At 35.4% G+C, this 14,716-nt stretch overlaps 1 protein-coding gene across 2 annotated transcripts in view; it reads right to left on the minus strand.

The window, feature by feature from the left end:
• Positions 1-14,716, minus strand: part of DSC1 (desmocollin 1) — a 33,930-nt gene that overhangs the window by 16,385 nt on the left and 2,829 nt on the right. For both annotated transcript variants that reach the window (XM_060173656.1, XM_060173657.1), the window contains exons 2-8: positions 13,733-13,817; positions 12,402-12,604; positions 11,219-11,344; positions 9,869-10,024; positions 3,625-3,769; positions 1,466-1,632; positions 875-1,009 (exon numbers count right to left, since the gene is read on the minus strand). In XM_060173656.1, coding sequence (XP_060029639.1) covers positions 875-1,009; positions 1,466-1,632; positions 3,625-3,769; positions 9,869-10,024; positions 11,219-11,344; positions 12,402-12,604; positions 13,733-13,817 — 1,017 coding nt within the window. The remainder of the gene's footprint in view (positions 1-874; positions 1,010-1,465; positions 1,633-3,624; positions 3,770-9,868; positions 10,025-11,218; positions 11,345-12,401; positions 12,605-13,732; positions 13,818-14,716) is intronic.

The following is a 14,716-nucleotide window of genomic DNA, read 5'->3' on the forward strand; positions in this document are numbered from 1 at the left end:
ACTGAAAAAATTTTAGTCCCTTTTTGTCTTAAGAATTCAAAATGTAAATCCAACACCAATTCATGCTCAAAACACTACAAAAATGGGAATAAATGGGAAAGTCCTCAAGATAGTGGAGTCCATATATAGCAAACCTACGTCCAACATCATATTCCAGGGACAGAAGCTGAAAGCATTCCCCCTTAGATCGGGGACTAGACAGGGATGTCCACTATCACCATAACTCTTCAACATAGTATTGGAAGTTCTTGCTATAGCAATATGGCAAGAGAAAGAAATCAGAGGAATACAGAATGGAAGGGAAGAAGTCAAGCTCTCACTACTTGCAGATGATATGATAGTATACATAGATGATATGATAGTATACATAGTATACATAGATATGATAGTATACATAGATAGTATACATAGTATACATAAATGATACGATAGTATACATAAAAGCCTAAAGAATCCAGCAGAAAACTACTGGAACTTATTAGGCAATATAGCAAGGTGTCAGGCTATAAAATCAATGTACAAAAATCAGAAGAATTCAAAATGTAAATGATACCAAATAGAGGACCTCTTCTTCACCGTATGAAAGGAATTTAGTCCAACCAATTGAGCTGTGAAGCCTGACATGCAAGAAAACACACAAGTGACTTCAAGGGCTAAGCCTTGTAGTCAGGAGAATATTTACAGCCTCAGCATCTAGAAATAACCTATGCTTAAATTATTTATACAAAATTCATTTTTTTCTAAATGTGCCATTTGGAAATGGTATCTACTAAAACCAGACTGTGTAATCTCATGAACTAACCAAATTCTAGGTTTGATTTTTGAGAACTAAGTGAATCTATTGATAGATAATTTAGCATAAAGATTTACTCACAGAAGTTTCTGTAAAAGATGGTGCATTATCATTTACATCCTCAAGTGTAATAGTAATTGTTCCTGTATTAAATAAACCAAAATGTTGGCCCGCCATGTCTCTCACTTCCATTATCAGCTTATAAGTATCACATTTCTGAAAAAAATAAATGATGGTGTATTGATAAATACATCTATTTCTCAGGATTTGTTGCTCCTGTAATCACTGCATAAGTTCTGATCACTTTATAGACATTCAAATACATAAATACACACACAAAAATACATCGCTATAAACACACACAAAACATTATACACTGGCTAGTACAAATGAAAGTTTGATGTGTCTAATACAGAATCTCAAAAATGAGAGTTATTTTTCTACTGGCACACTGAATCAGGTCAATAATCACCAACAAGGTCTCATCTTATGACTCGAACCTTCCCCAAATCTCTATAGCATAAGAGGAAGTTTGCAGAGAAGCCCTAACCACAGCCTGTGTATTAGAAAGCAAGCCTAAGAGAGGCGACGGGCTCTACATGCTGTTTCTATAGGAGCTCATTGTCAGCTTAAGTATTAATTTAATGACTGAAAAACTAATCAGATCATTACTTCTCTGTCCAATAAAGTTGTAGTTGTGGTGATGACACCTGTATCTGGGTGGATGGAGAAATGCTTGGGATGGTCTGGGATTTGCTGTAGGATTTTATATTTCAGACGAGTATGCAGTGTGTCAGGCTCATCGAGATCTATGGCGGTTACTTTTCCCACTGAAGTTCCTGTTAAGATAGGTTCAGAGGTGTCAACAATGCAGAGTACTAACATAACAGAATCACATACAAAAGTAAAATCAAAGAATTGCTGTAGCTCACTCTCCCCTACCATCAGTTTGTCTGATTTTCATATAAAATATTCTTAGAAAAAAAGAAGTGTCAAAATGGTCTCGAAACCTCTAAGTTCTATTTACTTGGGAACTAGAATTAGGTGGCTACTATGAATGACATGATTTGTGTTATTGGCATAGAAATTGTCCATCTTACCTCAGTAGCAGCGGGTTTCAGATTCTTCCCCTTAACTCAGTGCCCTGAAATTCTATTTACTTTTGTTTATTTATTTTTATTGTCATCATGATTATTGCTGAGTCTTGGTGCCTGAATAATGAATCTACCATTCCCATTGGTCATTTCCCTCCCTTCCTTTCTTTCTTTCTTTCTTTCTTTCTTTCTTTCTTCTATAAAAAAAGAGAGAAATTGAGAAGGAAAGTAAAGATGGAGACAGAGAGAGAAAAGTACAACTGCAATACTGCTTCACTTCTCATGAAATTTCTTCCTTGTAGGTGTGGTCCAGGGTTTTGAACCCTGGTTCCCACATGCAGGACAATCTGTGAATATTACCTGGTACACCACTGTCCATCCCCTAATTTTTCTGTTAATAGCCCAACTTCATACTGTTAAGTAGAGAAATCATGCAGCTGTATATATGAAAGCAAAATCTTTATGAATTTTATTTGAATAAGTGAACTGAAGTGCTAATATGTGAACGTACTATTACCAGATTTAAGACATGAATATGGCGGTCCAGTCTATTGTTGACAAGCTAAATTTAAAAGTGTTTATTTAAGCAAACCACCTATCATGGGAACACATTATTAAGCATACATCCATAAAGGCAAGAAAGGAAAAATTGTAAGAACAGGTATTTCCTAAAGAAAAGATAAGTGATAAACTCAACAGTCTTTTTTTTAATTTTTATTTATTTTATTTATTTATTCCCTTTTGTTGCCCTTGTTGTTTTTTTATTGTTGTAGTTATTATTGTTGTTGTCGTTATTGGATAGGACAGAGAGAAATGGAGAGAGGAGGGGAAGACAGAGAGGAGGAGAGAAAGATAGACACCTGCAGACCTGCTTCACCGCCTGTGAAGTGACTCCTCTGCAGGTGGGGAGCCGGGGTTCGAACCGGGATCCTTATGCCGGTCCTTGTGCTTTGCGCCACCTGCGCTTAACCCGCTGCGCTACAGCCCGACTCCCCTCAACAGTCTTTTTATGCCCTGTTGGTACATCTAGGTCTAATTCCTTAGCACCATTAGCATCAAATTCATTCCAATGTTGTTAAATTTTGAAAATATACCAACTAAAGATATATATATGCATACATATATATTATAATTAATATCAACATTTCTATTACATAATACATTTCTTGGTCTTTGATCATATATCAGAAGTTTTTAAAGAATCAAATTATTTGTTGCTTTAAGCTCATAACTTTAAATTTATAAATGGATCTGTGACACAGGGACATGGTCAAGATAAGAAATATAAATAGCATTCACCTCTCACACATTCATTGTGGACTACTATAACCAAGTCAGTACATTTGACTATCAGGTGCCTTCTCCATAGACATGGAAAAAGAAAGACAAAACACTTAACTTTTAAAGGCTTATCAAGTTGATATTCTTATAGCGTTAAAAATTTTATGAAGAATGCATTTGGAGGTCAAGTGTTTTGAAATGTTTTTGCATAACTGTTGAAAACATAAAAGATGGGCGAGGGAAACAGCATAATGGTTAAGCAAACAGACTCTCATGCCTGAAGCTCCTAAATCCCAGGTTCAATCCCCCTCACCACCATAAGCCTGAGCTGAGCAGTGCTCTGGTGTTTCTCTCTCTCTCTCTGCATCTCTCTCAAAAATAAAAAATTAATAAAAAAAACACATAAAAGACGAACGCAAAGCAAAAACCTAGTATTTTCTTCAAGTGTGAACTTACCAGATCTGCAATTTTCATCCACAGTAAATGTAGTTAATTTGGTTTCAAAATATGGGGCGTTATCATTATCATCCTCAACCTTGAATAATAAGGGGAGAGGGTACTCGGGGGCATAACCATCTGCAGTTGTTGCATAAGCATATAGCTGGAAGGTAGACAAAGACTATCAGTTTTTTTCTCAAGTGATATACACATAATTAAAACCTGCAGTTTGGGAGAGATACAATATTTAACAAACCATCCACAAAACAACACGTATCCAAGAGCTTGCACAATGGAGAGACACTAGCACAGCCTTTGCCTACCGTATACCTTCAGTCTTCCAGTTCTCATTACCTGTTACCCTATAAAATGTCTTCCAGCAAAGTGGGACCAGTTCACCCCCAGCTTAACTGACTGTGGCACTGCTTAGTGGAATGCACTTAGACTTCTAGTTACGGTATTTTTAAGTTTAGAAAGTGTGCATCTTTATTAACGGATTTGTATATGCAAATATGCCATTTGTCTTCTGGTTACTCAACAATGAGTTCTTTTTCTGACTTTTATCCTTCTATCACAAAGATAATTCTTGTGTGTGAGAAAAATGCTAGTAAACTAGGAAACATATTCCAAACTACATCTTTAAATGGTATATCTATTCCCATATAGCAGAATTGAATGTCTTTCCTCTAAACACCATCAAATTGTTTCTTCACAATTTCTGAATTTTTCTCTCAAAATGAACTTGGGAAAAATGCCATGTAACTACCTTCACTCTTTCAGAAATTTTATTAGCCAGTTGCCAAGTACTAGGGGTTATGTCATCTCTATTCTTCTACCAAACATCTGGTGTTTTCCAATATATCTATATCATTCTTTCATGACTTTGGATCTTAAACGTTGACCTATATTACTGTCTTTTTCTTTCCTTTCTTCTTCTTCTTCCTCTTCTTCTTCTTCTTCTTCTTCTTCTCCTTCTTCTTCTTCTTCTTCTTCTTCTTCTTCTTCTTCTTCTTCTTCTTCTTCTTCTTCTTCTTTTTCTGCCTGCAGGGTTACCTCTGGGTGCTAGAATCCACTGTTCCTGGCAGCCTTTTGTTTTTTTCCCATTTTATAGGATAGGACAGAGAGAAATTGAGAGAGATGGGGAAGATAGAGAGGAAGAAAGATAGACACCTGGAGACCTGTTCACTGCTTGTGAAGTGACCCCCTCCTGCAGGTGGGGAACTGGGACTTGAACCGGGATTCTTTGGCGGGTCCTTGAGCTTAGTACTATGTGTGCTTAACCTGGTGTGCTACCTCCCAGCCCCTTTATTGTCTAACTAAAAGTGTACACTATTTTTTCCTAGATTTTATCTTCAGTGGAGATGAAAAGAATCTGTTTCCAGCCATATGATCACTTGTACAAATACATTTCCCTCATATTTAGCTACAAATCAGTATTATGACTCAGGTGTGGTGATTTTTTTTTTGTCTCAGGTGCTATTTCAAGGCACTGATACCATTTCCTGAAAAGAATGAGCCAAGTAATTCTAAAATAAATAAAATTGAGATGATTTAGTCACTAAGCTAGTAACTACCCTTTAAATTTAAATTAACTCTCAAGGAGAATCCACTTAATGAGAAACTATAATAAATGTAAGTGATAAACTAATTCTAAAAATTTAGTTGTTAGGCAACAGCTTTGTAACATTCATTAAAACACAGTTTCAGTGTAGTTCTCATTAACTATATTAAAAGTAATAATATACTTAAAGATTGTTATAATAAATATAATACAGATACTCTAGCATTCATCACATTTTAACTGAGTTAGAATATCATTAAATTCAAGTGGTGTTACTGTGATATCATTCCCCCTCAGAATCAAATTATTTAAAATTATAATAATTGATTAATATTTAGCTTTTACATAGTTGAAATGAAAACAAAATACCCAGTTCTGAAGGTAAAATTCTATAGCTTGTGCCTTGTCTGACTCTCTATTAGGATACTTTCATACTACGGTTTTTGTCAGCATTTCCTTTTTATAAATTAAAAACTTAAAAAATTATATAAAAAAGAATACTTTAAAATATTTTTACAGGCCTAACTTATAAATAGAACTTCAAAAACAAGGAAAGAAAAGTTAAACACAAAGTGAAGCCTGGATTGGGGATGGTGGTGTATTGCAACAAAGTAAAAGAATTGGGGAAGTGGGGGTGAGGGTCAAGGAGATGTTGGTTGAGAAGGCACCGAGGCCACTGTATAACACAGAGGGTTAGGTAGGACATTCGTTGATGGTGAGAGTTTTGCAGATAACCTACCACAGAGATAGAAATAGTACTTATGTGTCAATGATTCTACTGTAAACAATTCACTCTCAACAACAACTACAACAACAAAAACTGTTATAAAATAAAATAAAGTTTTTAAAGAGCAGAATAGTTGCAATAGTGAGTTTATCGACCCTATGACATTTCATGAACAGCTTTAAAAAGCATGACAACTATTAGCAGTCCACAAAACAGAAGAAAACAGATTCACAACCTAAGACTAAATGAGTAAATGGCAGTTCTTAAATATCTACTAATTTTACCAGAAAAAATAAGCTGCCCAGAATGAATAAAAAGTGGGAATGATTTCCTAGGACAGTAAAAGAATATTTTATTTTATTACTTATTTAACCAGAGCACTGCTTAGCTCTGGTTTATGGTGGTGTGGGAGACTGAAGTAGAGACTCTGGAGCCTCAGGCATGAGAGTCTCTTTGCATAACCATTAAGCTGTCTACCCCCTGCCCAATCTGTTTTGGTTTTAACCTCTTCATTGACAGAGAAGTCGTCTAGTCCACATTGACTCAAATGATTTTAAAACTGAATGTTTACATCTGGCTGCTATGTTTGCTTCATAAAATTTAGCAATTCAAAAATATAGCTCCTTTTTAAAATTTTTTATTTATTCCCTTTTGTTGCCTTTGTTATTTTTTCTTGTAGTAGTTATTATTGCTGTTGTTGATGTCATCATTGTTGGATAGAACAGAAAGAAATGGAAAGAGGAGGGGAAGAAAGGGGGGGGGGAGAAAGACAGACACCTGCAGACCTGCTTCACCACGTGTCAAGCAACCCCCCCTGCAGGTGGGAAGAGGGGGGCTCCAACCAGGATCCTTACTCTGGTTCTTGGGCTTCGCACACCTCCGCCTAACCTGCTGCGCTACCGCCCAACTCCTTTTTTTTTTTTTTTAACTATCTTTATTTATTTATTTGGTTAGAGACAGCCAGAAATCGAGAGGGAAGGGGGTGATAGAGAGGGAGACACCTGAAGCCCTGCTTCCCCACTTGTGAAGTTTCCCCTACAGGTGGGGCCGGGTGCTCGAACCCAGGTCCTTGTGCACTGTAAGGGCACTCAACCAGATGTGCCACCACCTGGCCCCAAAATATAGCTTCTTGATGCCAATATAATCTTATAGCCATGCTAAGGAGAACTAAAAAAATATGGCTGATTATAAAAGGAAAATTATTCACAGGTCCAACTTGAACATAAATTATTTATCATTTCAAAAATATCAAGAGCATACTAGTTTATTTTGTAAGATCATCTTCCCCTACCATGGGTAATGGTCTCAGTAAGAAATCAAGACAGATAGATAACTTAACTGACAAGAAATTGTCAAAGATCTCAAAGATAACAATCAATAGTAAAAAAAAAAATGAAATATACTTCTTGTGAAATAGTAATATACCTGATAAAGGAATTTTACATATATTTACCCACGTGTATTTATGTAAATATATGCATGTCTATATTACAGAGATAAATTTATAGTTATAAGAAAATACTTAATTTATCAATTAATCAATTCTTTACCTGCTTTCTTGATATCATTATCAAAAATGACTTAAATAATGTTTAGCATACTTCTAGAATAGCCTATGGAAGCTATTTTTAAAGTAAATTTCACATTATGAATACAGTATATATTTCTAAAACATTTGAGAGGGAGCAGAAAATCACTAATAAACTATGTCATGCTAACCCAACCATTGTACTGAATTATGAAAACCCTGAGTGTGTATTTTGTTCCAGAAACTTTGCTAACAGTCATAAGCTTTGAAATCCTTAGGACAGGATCCTTACATGATTAATGTTTTTCACACTTTGTCCTTTGGATACCATTATTGCCTCATATTTCATATTCTTCCTTCACTTCAAACAACATTCTAACCAGAGTCCATAGAGTCCATTGTTATTGCTGAATTCTTTGTAAAGGAAGATTTTTTTTAATGACCTATTTCTCTGCAATGGCTGTTTAGATTACCCCTCCCCTCTTTTCCTCAAGTATTAACTTCTTTCATAGCTGCTTCTTTGTAGGCAAAAATTCCTATTCATCTTTTGGATATCTGCTAAAGCATTATTTTCTCTATTGCCCAAGACTGGGCTATTTCCTTTTTTAATTTTATTTAATTTAGTTTTTTAATTTTTTTTTTTGCCTCCAGGGTTATTGCTGGGGCTCAGTGCCTGCACCATGAATCCACTGCTCCTGGAGGCCATTTTCCCCCCTTTGTTGCCCTTGTTGTAGCTTTGTTGTGGTATTATTGTTATTTGTTTATGTCGTTCACTGTTGGATAGGACAGAGAGAAATCGAGAGAGGAGGGGAAAAATAGAGAGGGGGAGAGAAAGACAAACACCTGCAGACCTGCTTCACCTTCTGTAAAGTGATTCCCCTGCAGGTGGGGAGCCGGGGGCTCAAACTGGGATCCTTACGCCAGTCCTTGCTCTTTGCACCATGTGAGCTTAACCCTCTGCGCTACCACCTGACACCCTTAAAATATTTTTATGTATTTATTATTCGGTAGAGAAAGCCAGAAATTGAGAGGGGAAGGGGATATATAGAGGGAGTGAGACAGAAAAACACCTGCAGCCTTCTTTCACCACTCTTGAATATTTCACCCCGCAGGTAGGGACCAGGGGCTTGAACCTGCATCCTTACACACTGTAGTACGTGCAATTAACAAGGTGTGCCACCACCTGCCCCCAATATTCCTCCTTTTTAATGCACTCCCTTAGCAAATAATTTTACTAAACTCACTTATAATTCGACATAAGTAGTATTTAGGGGCTAGGTGGTAGCACACCTGGTTGAATGCATGTGTTAGAAATTTGCAAGGACCTGGTTCCAGCCCCTAGTCCCCACCTGTAGAGGGAAAGCTTTGTTGGTGGTGAAGCAGTGCTGCAGGTGTCTTTCTGTCTCTCTCCCTCTCTATTACCCTCTTCTCTCTCAATTTCTGTCTGTCTCTATCCAATAAATAAAGATAATACAACAAATTTTAATAAAAGAATTGTTTAAGCATTTTCATTTACAATCCCCACAAAGCTAATATGATTTTCTCTTTTCTGTCAGATTATTCATATGAATATTAATGAGACATGTCAAGTTTGAAATAGGAAATAAAGGATCTTATTTTCAGATGTTAATGTTTTTCTATGAGTATTAGTAATATTACACACAATAAGATGAATTGGTAAAGACTCTGGATTACTTTGGAAGCCAAATGATGTTGAAGATTCTTGTGTCTGAAAGAAAGTCAGGGGAGAAAAGAAAAGAAGCAAAATACCAAGCAGGACACTAAATCAGTGGATCTCAAACCTAGGATATTTTTAGAATCACCATGAATAAATTTTCAGTTGTCTGCTTTCCACTCCAGAAGAATTAAGTCAATGTTTCTGGTAATGAGCCTAAACTTTAGTATTAAGAAAAATTCTCATGTGACTTGTAATATAAATTTGTAGTTTATAATAAATAAAGGGTTGGGGAAATAGCCTAATAGTTGGGGAAATAGCCTAAAGGTTGTGCAAAAGACTTTCACGTCTCAAGATCTGGGGTCTTGGGTGTCTCTCTCTGAGTCCTTCTCTTTGTATCTCTCTTCCATTAAAAGTAAATAAATAAACATTTTAAGAATAGTGAGAGATTAAATGAGTTATCTTGATACAAGAAATGAGTTATCTTGATACAAGGAGCATTGTCGCCCCTGTGTTCTACTTCTCAAAAGCCTGTCCTTCTATAACTATACTTTCTACTCTTGTGATATTCACTGTCTCTCGTCACTGACACCAAATTGAAGCTTATTGTCAACATTAATGGTACTGGAAATTGAAGCTTATTGTCAACATTAATGGTATTTGAAATTTAAGTTAAATCACAAATTCTTCAAAAATATCAACAGGAAACATTGATAATATTAAGCCAATAATAAGAAACATTAGTCTCAAGCAATAACCCAACAATCTTACTGGAAACTGGTCATGTTTCTCTCGGTCTATGCTCCGTGTACAAAATATGTCTCCAGTGTCTTTATCTATGAAGAAAAGATTGAAGGGTTCTTTGTCCACTCCTGGTCCACTTATAGAGTAAAAGATGGTGTAGTTCTGTGCAGCATCAGACTGGACCTATAATAGCAAGCAACACTTTAGGATAATAAATATTTTCAACTCTCTTGAGGTTTTATATTTCAGCAATTCTTTCCTTCCTAATCCCCTATTCTCTCTCCTCTTTATGTACCCATCATCTCCCATATTTCTCTAATTCTTATTTGTAGTCTATGACATGCAAATCCCTAAGCTCTGTCACATATTTTATCCAAAAATTATTTTTAATTAATTAATTTAATTTCACAAGTAAATAAAAGGACAAAAGAGAGAGAGAGAGTGACAGACAGGCAGACAGACAGAGATGCCAGAGTATCAAGCTAACATTTTAGATACCAGGCCACTTACATGGCTTTGAGCTAGCTGAATCACTATAGAAATAATTTTTTTGTAGCTGAATGTATTTTTACAATTCCAATTTACTTACTTTTATTACAATATAAAGTATAGCGATAGTTATAGTGATTTTGAATGATAAGAATAAGACATAGAATATTTTGTAATGAATAAAAGTAGAAATAATGCACTATTTTTCTCACAATTGATTCTTCAATAGTTGCATAGTTTCAAAATGAGCCTATGACTACATTCCCAGTATGTGGAGTGATATCTCCCTTTTGCAAATGGAAATACCAATGTTGTGAGAGAGAGAAAGAAAGTGTGTGTGTGTGTGTGTGTGTGTGTGTGTGTAGATAATTGTTAATTAGAAGAGTTGAATTATGCAAAACCTATAGGCATGTTCTCTGAATGTGAATGCTAAAGTTTGGTAACGTATTCAAGCAAATTTGTAGGTAGACTTAGGACTGCCAGAACTCAAAATATGAATGAACTTCTTTATAAGGCTTAATATAATTTCTGAAAGAGGAATAACACACATTGATTCACACATACATAACATTAGTTTTGGTGAACAGACGATCCTTCCTAGTACCAACAGGTTATTCTACTGGTTCAGGATACTGTGAAACTCAAAGGTTTTAGGAGCTAGAAAGGTGAGACAATGGTAAAGTGCATGTCTTGCATGTGTGAGGCCCTGGGTTCAGTCCCTGGCACCACATACAAACAAGAAAGGCAGAAACAAATAAGAATACCATAAAGGTTAGATTGATGCTCTCATCTGTCTCCCTTCCCACTACCACACATACCCACACACTCTTGTGTTTTTTAAGGAAATCTTTCAGTTTCAACATATAAAATCAAACAAACAAAATGTACCTGCTGCACATGTTGTGGAAATGGACCTAAGGAGTTCTCCATCAGTGAGCATGGAATAGGAGCCCATCGTCTCTTGCTGCGTTTGAGGACTGGGTCTTTCTTCTGTCTCTCTTGCCTCTCAAAAAGCTAAATTTGATGATCAAGGGTTAAGAAATAGAGCATTACTTCTGGTCTAGTAATCATTACTTTAACATACCCCTGAACACAAAGAGAATAAATAAGGATTGTATATAAGACCATAGGTAACCTCAACTAATTTGTGCCTCTTTTTCAGATGGGTACAACACAGAAACACACATATAAGCATCAGTTTCACTCATTTCCTGATTTAATCAGTTAGTTAACCAGAACGGTACATAGCACTGGTGAAAGGTGTCATGGGGAGAACCCCTTAAAATAGATAACACATGAACAAATATTTAGCAACTGATTTTATTCTACTAGGAGTGATGCAATCAAAAGTTGTTAAAGTAGAGCAACTAACTGCAGTAGAAAATCTTGTATATCTAGATAAAAACATAGTCAGCATTTGTTTAATTGCTTAATTTTGATACATAAAATCCATATGATTTAAATATAAAATAGAATTCTATAAGCCCTATGCATATTCTAAATTCAGTGATGAGAAGTGCTTGCAAGCAAAAGGAATCTAGCCAGGAAAGTCACTTATAAATGTTGAGTTATTAATTTTCAGAGTCTGCAAAATGAAAATAAATAATCTTCTCTCTTCCCAGTTTGTGAACATCATCATTCATTCCAAGAATTCTCCATTCTCTAAATAGAGGGACACCAAAGACCTTTTCAATAAGAACCATAACTTGTCTTTAAAGAGAGATTCAAGCTCATAGTTGTTTGGAGAGATCCATTCAGGGTGGTGTGCCAGTCTGAATCAATTTTCAGTGAGTTTTAACCCCACCCTTACCTTGTTCTTCTGGTTGGTTTATTCATATTGCCACACCTCAAAACACTATCTGAAACCTTTGCTATTCTGACTTTGCTCCCTAACAACGGTTATTCATTTTATACTGTTTTGTAAGCTCCACCACTCCTTAAAAGAGTCCAGTCTTTACATGTCAGTGACATAAACAGACAAGTGAGTATTCAAGGACCATTATTTGAATAGTTGTGAAATGAAGGGCCCTTAAAATTAAGATGAATATATTTAAGCTTTTGTTTTATGTACCTTTTTCCCTCTTGGTGCCAGTACAACTTCTATCACTTTGTGTTCCTGTGTCTGACTGCCTGTAACTGAAATGGAGAAACTCTTCCTTTCAGTGGACAAAATGAGGTCATGTGTTGTATAAATTGAACCATCTTCTAGAACTCTGAAGTCAGGATCATTTGATTGGATTCGGCTGGCAGACTGAAGACACTCCTTCAGATTCACTGCAGGGAGAAATTTCACAGTCATTTGTAAGATGAAACAGGAATGGAACAAGTTTTACAAGATTTAGGACTGCAAGCTAGTGCATAAAAAGCAGAAAAGGAAGGTTACATTTGAAATTCGTTGAGTACCAGCTATTCCACAATTCAGGGACCATAAAAGTTAGATAATTAAATTAATGGAGTCATAGTTTCCATTACTTGACTTATAAATGGATGTATAAATAAATGCAAAGCATTTTTTTAGTGGTACTGGACCTATTCTGTTTCACCTTTACTCTTTTTGATGAGTTTGTACATATACACACAAGCATACCATTTCATATATGATATATAAATCATATGACCGGTAGACTTTGAACATTTTAAAATAACCATTGATAGTTAAAATCATTGCAAAAAATAAGAAAGCTGATTTATACTTATTATTTCTCAATAATATGGCAAATGATCATCTAGTTACTTTTGAATTCAAAATAATCTATATTTTAGGGATGGATGTGGTTGAAAGACAGAAATTATTGGCTGTCACAAGCTAGTTTGTGAACTAGGTCATGTAGTTTCTGGTAGATAATAATCTACCTGAAGTACAAATTTTGCTATGAAACATGTAAATATTGACCTTTTTAATTTTAATCAGTTAGTGAATCTTAGCTTTGTAATTACAGCTTCACATTACATGTTAAAATATGCTCCTAGTTTTTTTTGTTTGCTTTGTTTAAATTAAATTAAAATATTTTAGTTCTTTGCTCACTTTTCTTATAAGAAAAGTAAACAGGACTAGGGAGAGAGTATAATGGTTCTACAAAAGACTTTCATGCCTGAGGTTCTGAGGTCTCAGGTTCAACCCCCAGTACTATCATAAGCCAGAACTGAGCAGTGGCTTGGTCTTTCTGTCTCATTAAAATAAATAAAACATTAAAACAATAAATAAAAAAATAAATAAAACTAAAGTAAACAACTAACTCTGTTCTTTGTTTCTAAATGCTGTAAAAAAACAAGTACTCCATCTTTTCTTTTGGATAGATTTTACTTTACTGCCAATTGCTCATTTATATCCCAAATTATACAAAAGCAGCCTGAAGCCAAATGTGACAGTTAAAACAATAAAATTCTTAACATTTTTCTCACCTGTGCCTACAAGTGCATCAACTGGAAGATGGGAAGGAACCTGAAGGGAAATTTTCTTGCAGGCATCACAAAAAAGTATCAAAGCCTCAAAAGAAAGAAAAAAAAATCAGGAATTATATGTGATTACATTAACATTACATTTTATCTTATTGATAAAAATATTGACCATTTCATAAAAGAAAAAAACAGTATTCTAATTCCATATACTTTTATTCTTCTTAACAGGAAGCAACAATAAATGTGGCTTTTCCAGGAGTCAGGCGGTAGTGCAGAGGGTTAAGCGCAGGTGGCTCAAAGCTCAAGGACCTGCTCAAGAATCCTGGTTGGAGGCCCTGGCTCCCCACCTTCAGGGGAGTCACTTCACAGGCAGTGAAGCAGGTCTACAGGTCTCTCCCCCTCTCTGTCTCCTCCTCCTCTCTCCATTTCTCTCTGACTTATCCAACAAGGATGATAACAATAATAACTACAACAACAACAACAAAAAAGGGCAATAAAAGGGAACAAATAAATCAATAAATATTTTATTAAAAAAATAAATAAATGTGGCTTTTGCAAAAAAACACAGTCATTCAGTATCAGTGAAAAAGGTAAAGTGAACAGTGACTCTTATTGCATCACTTCAACAAAACATCATGTTTAGAACTCAAATAGTGCCTAAAAATCTAACCACTGATTTTAGGTAGGGGTTATCACCTCTGTTAATATTCATATATCCCATTGTAATCGTTTGTGTGAAGAAGTTCTTCAATATATTATGTATAACATGTGTGAAAAATAATCTACTGAGACACACATTCTGAGGACGTATTTTTAGAGAACATATCTGTTAGAGATTATCAGTTGTACTGTAGTAACTTGTCTATTGAACATATTTCATCAGTCTAAGGAAATAATTTGTAATTTACCAAAATCTCTGCTGGTGGGCAGGCAATCCAGGTTTGCCTGGATTCTATGCCTGTTTTGACATGGTCTAGACCCAGGTCA

The sequence above is a fragment of the Erinaceus europaeus genome, chromosome 15 (genome assembly GCF_950295315.1).
Source record: "Erinaceus europaeus chromosome 15, mEriEur2.1, whole genome shotgun sequence".
Classification (NCBI taxonomy): domain Eukaryota; kingdom Metazoa; phylum Chordata; class Mammalia; order Eulipotyphla; family Erinaceidae; genus Erinaceus; species Erinaceus europaeus.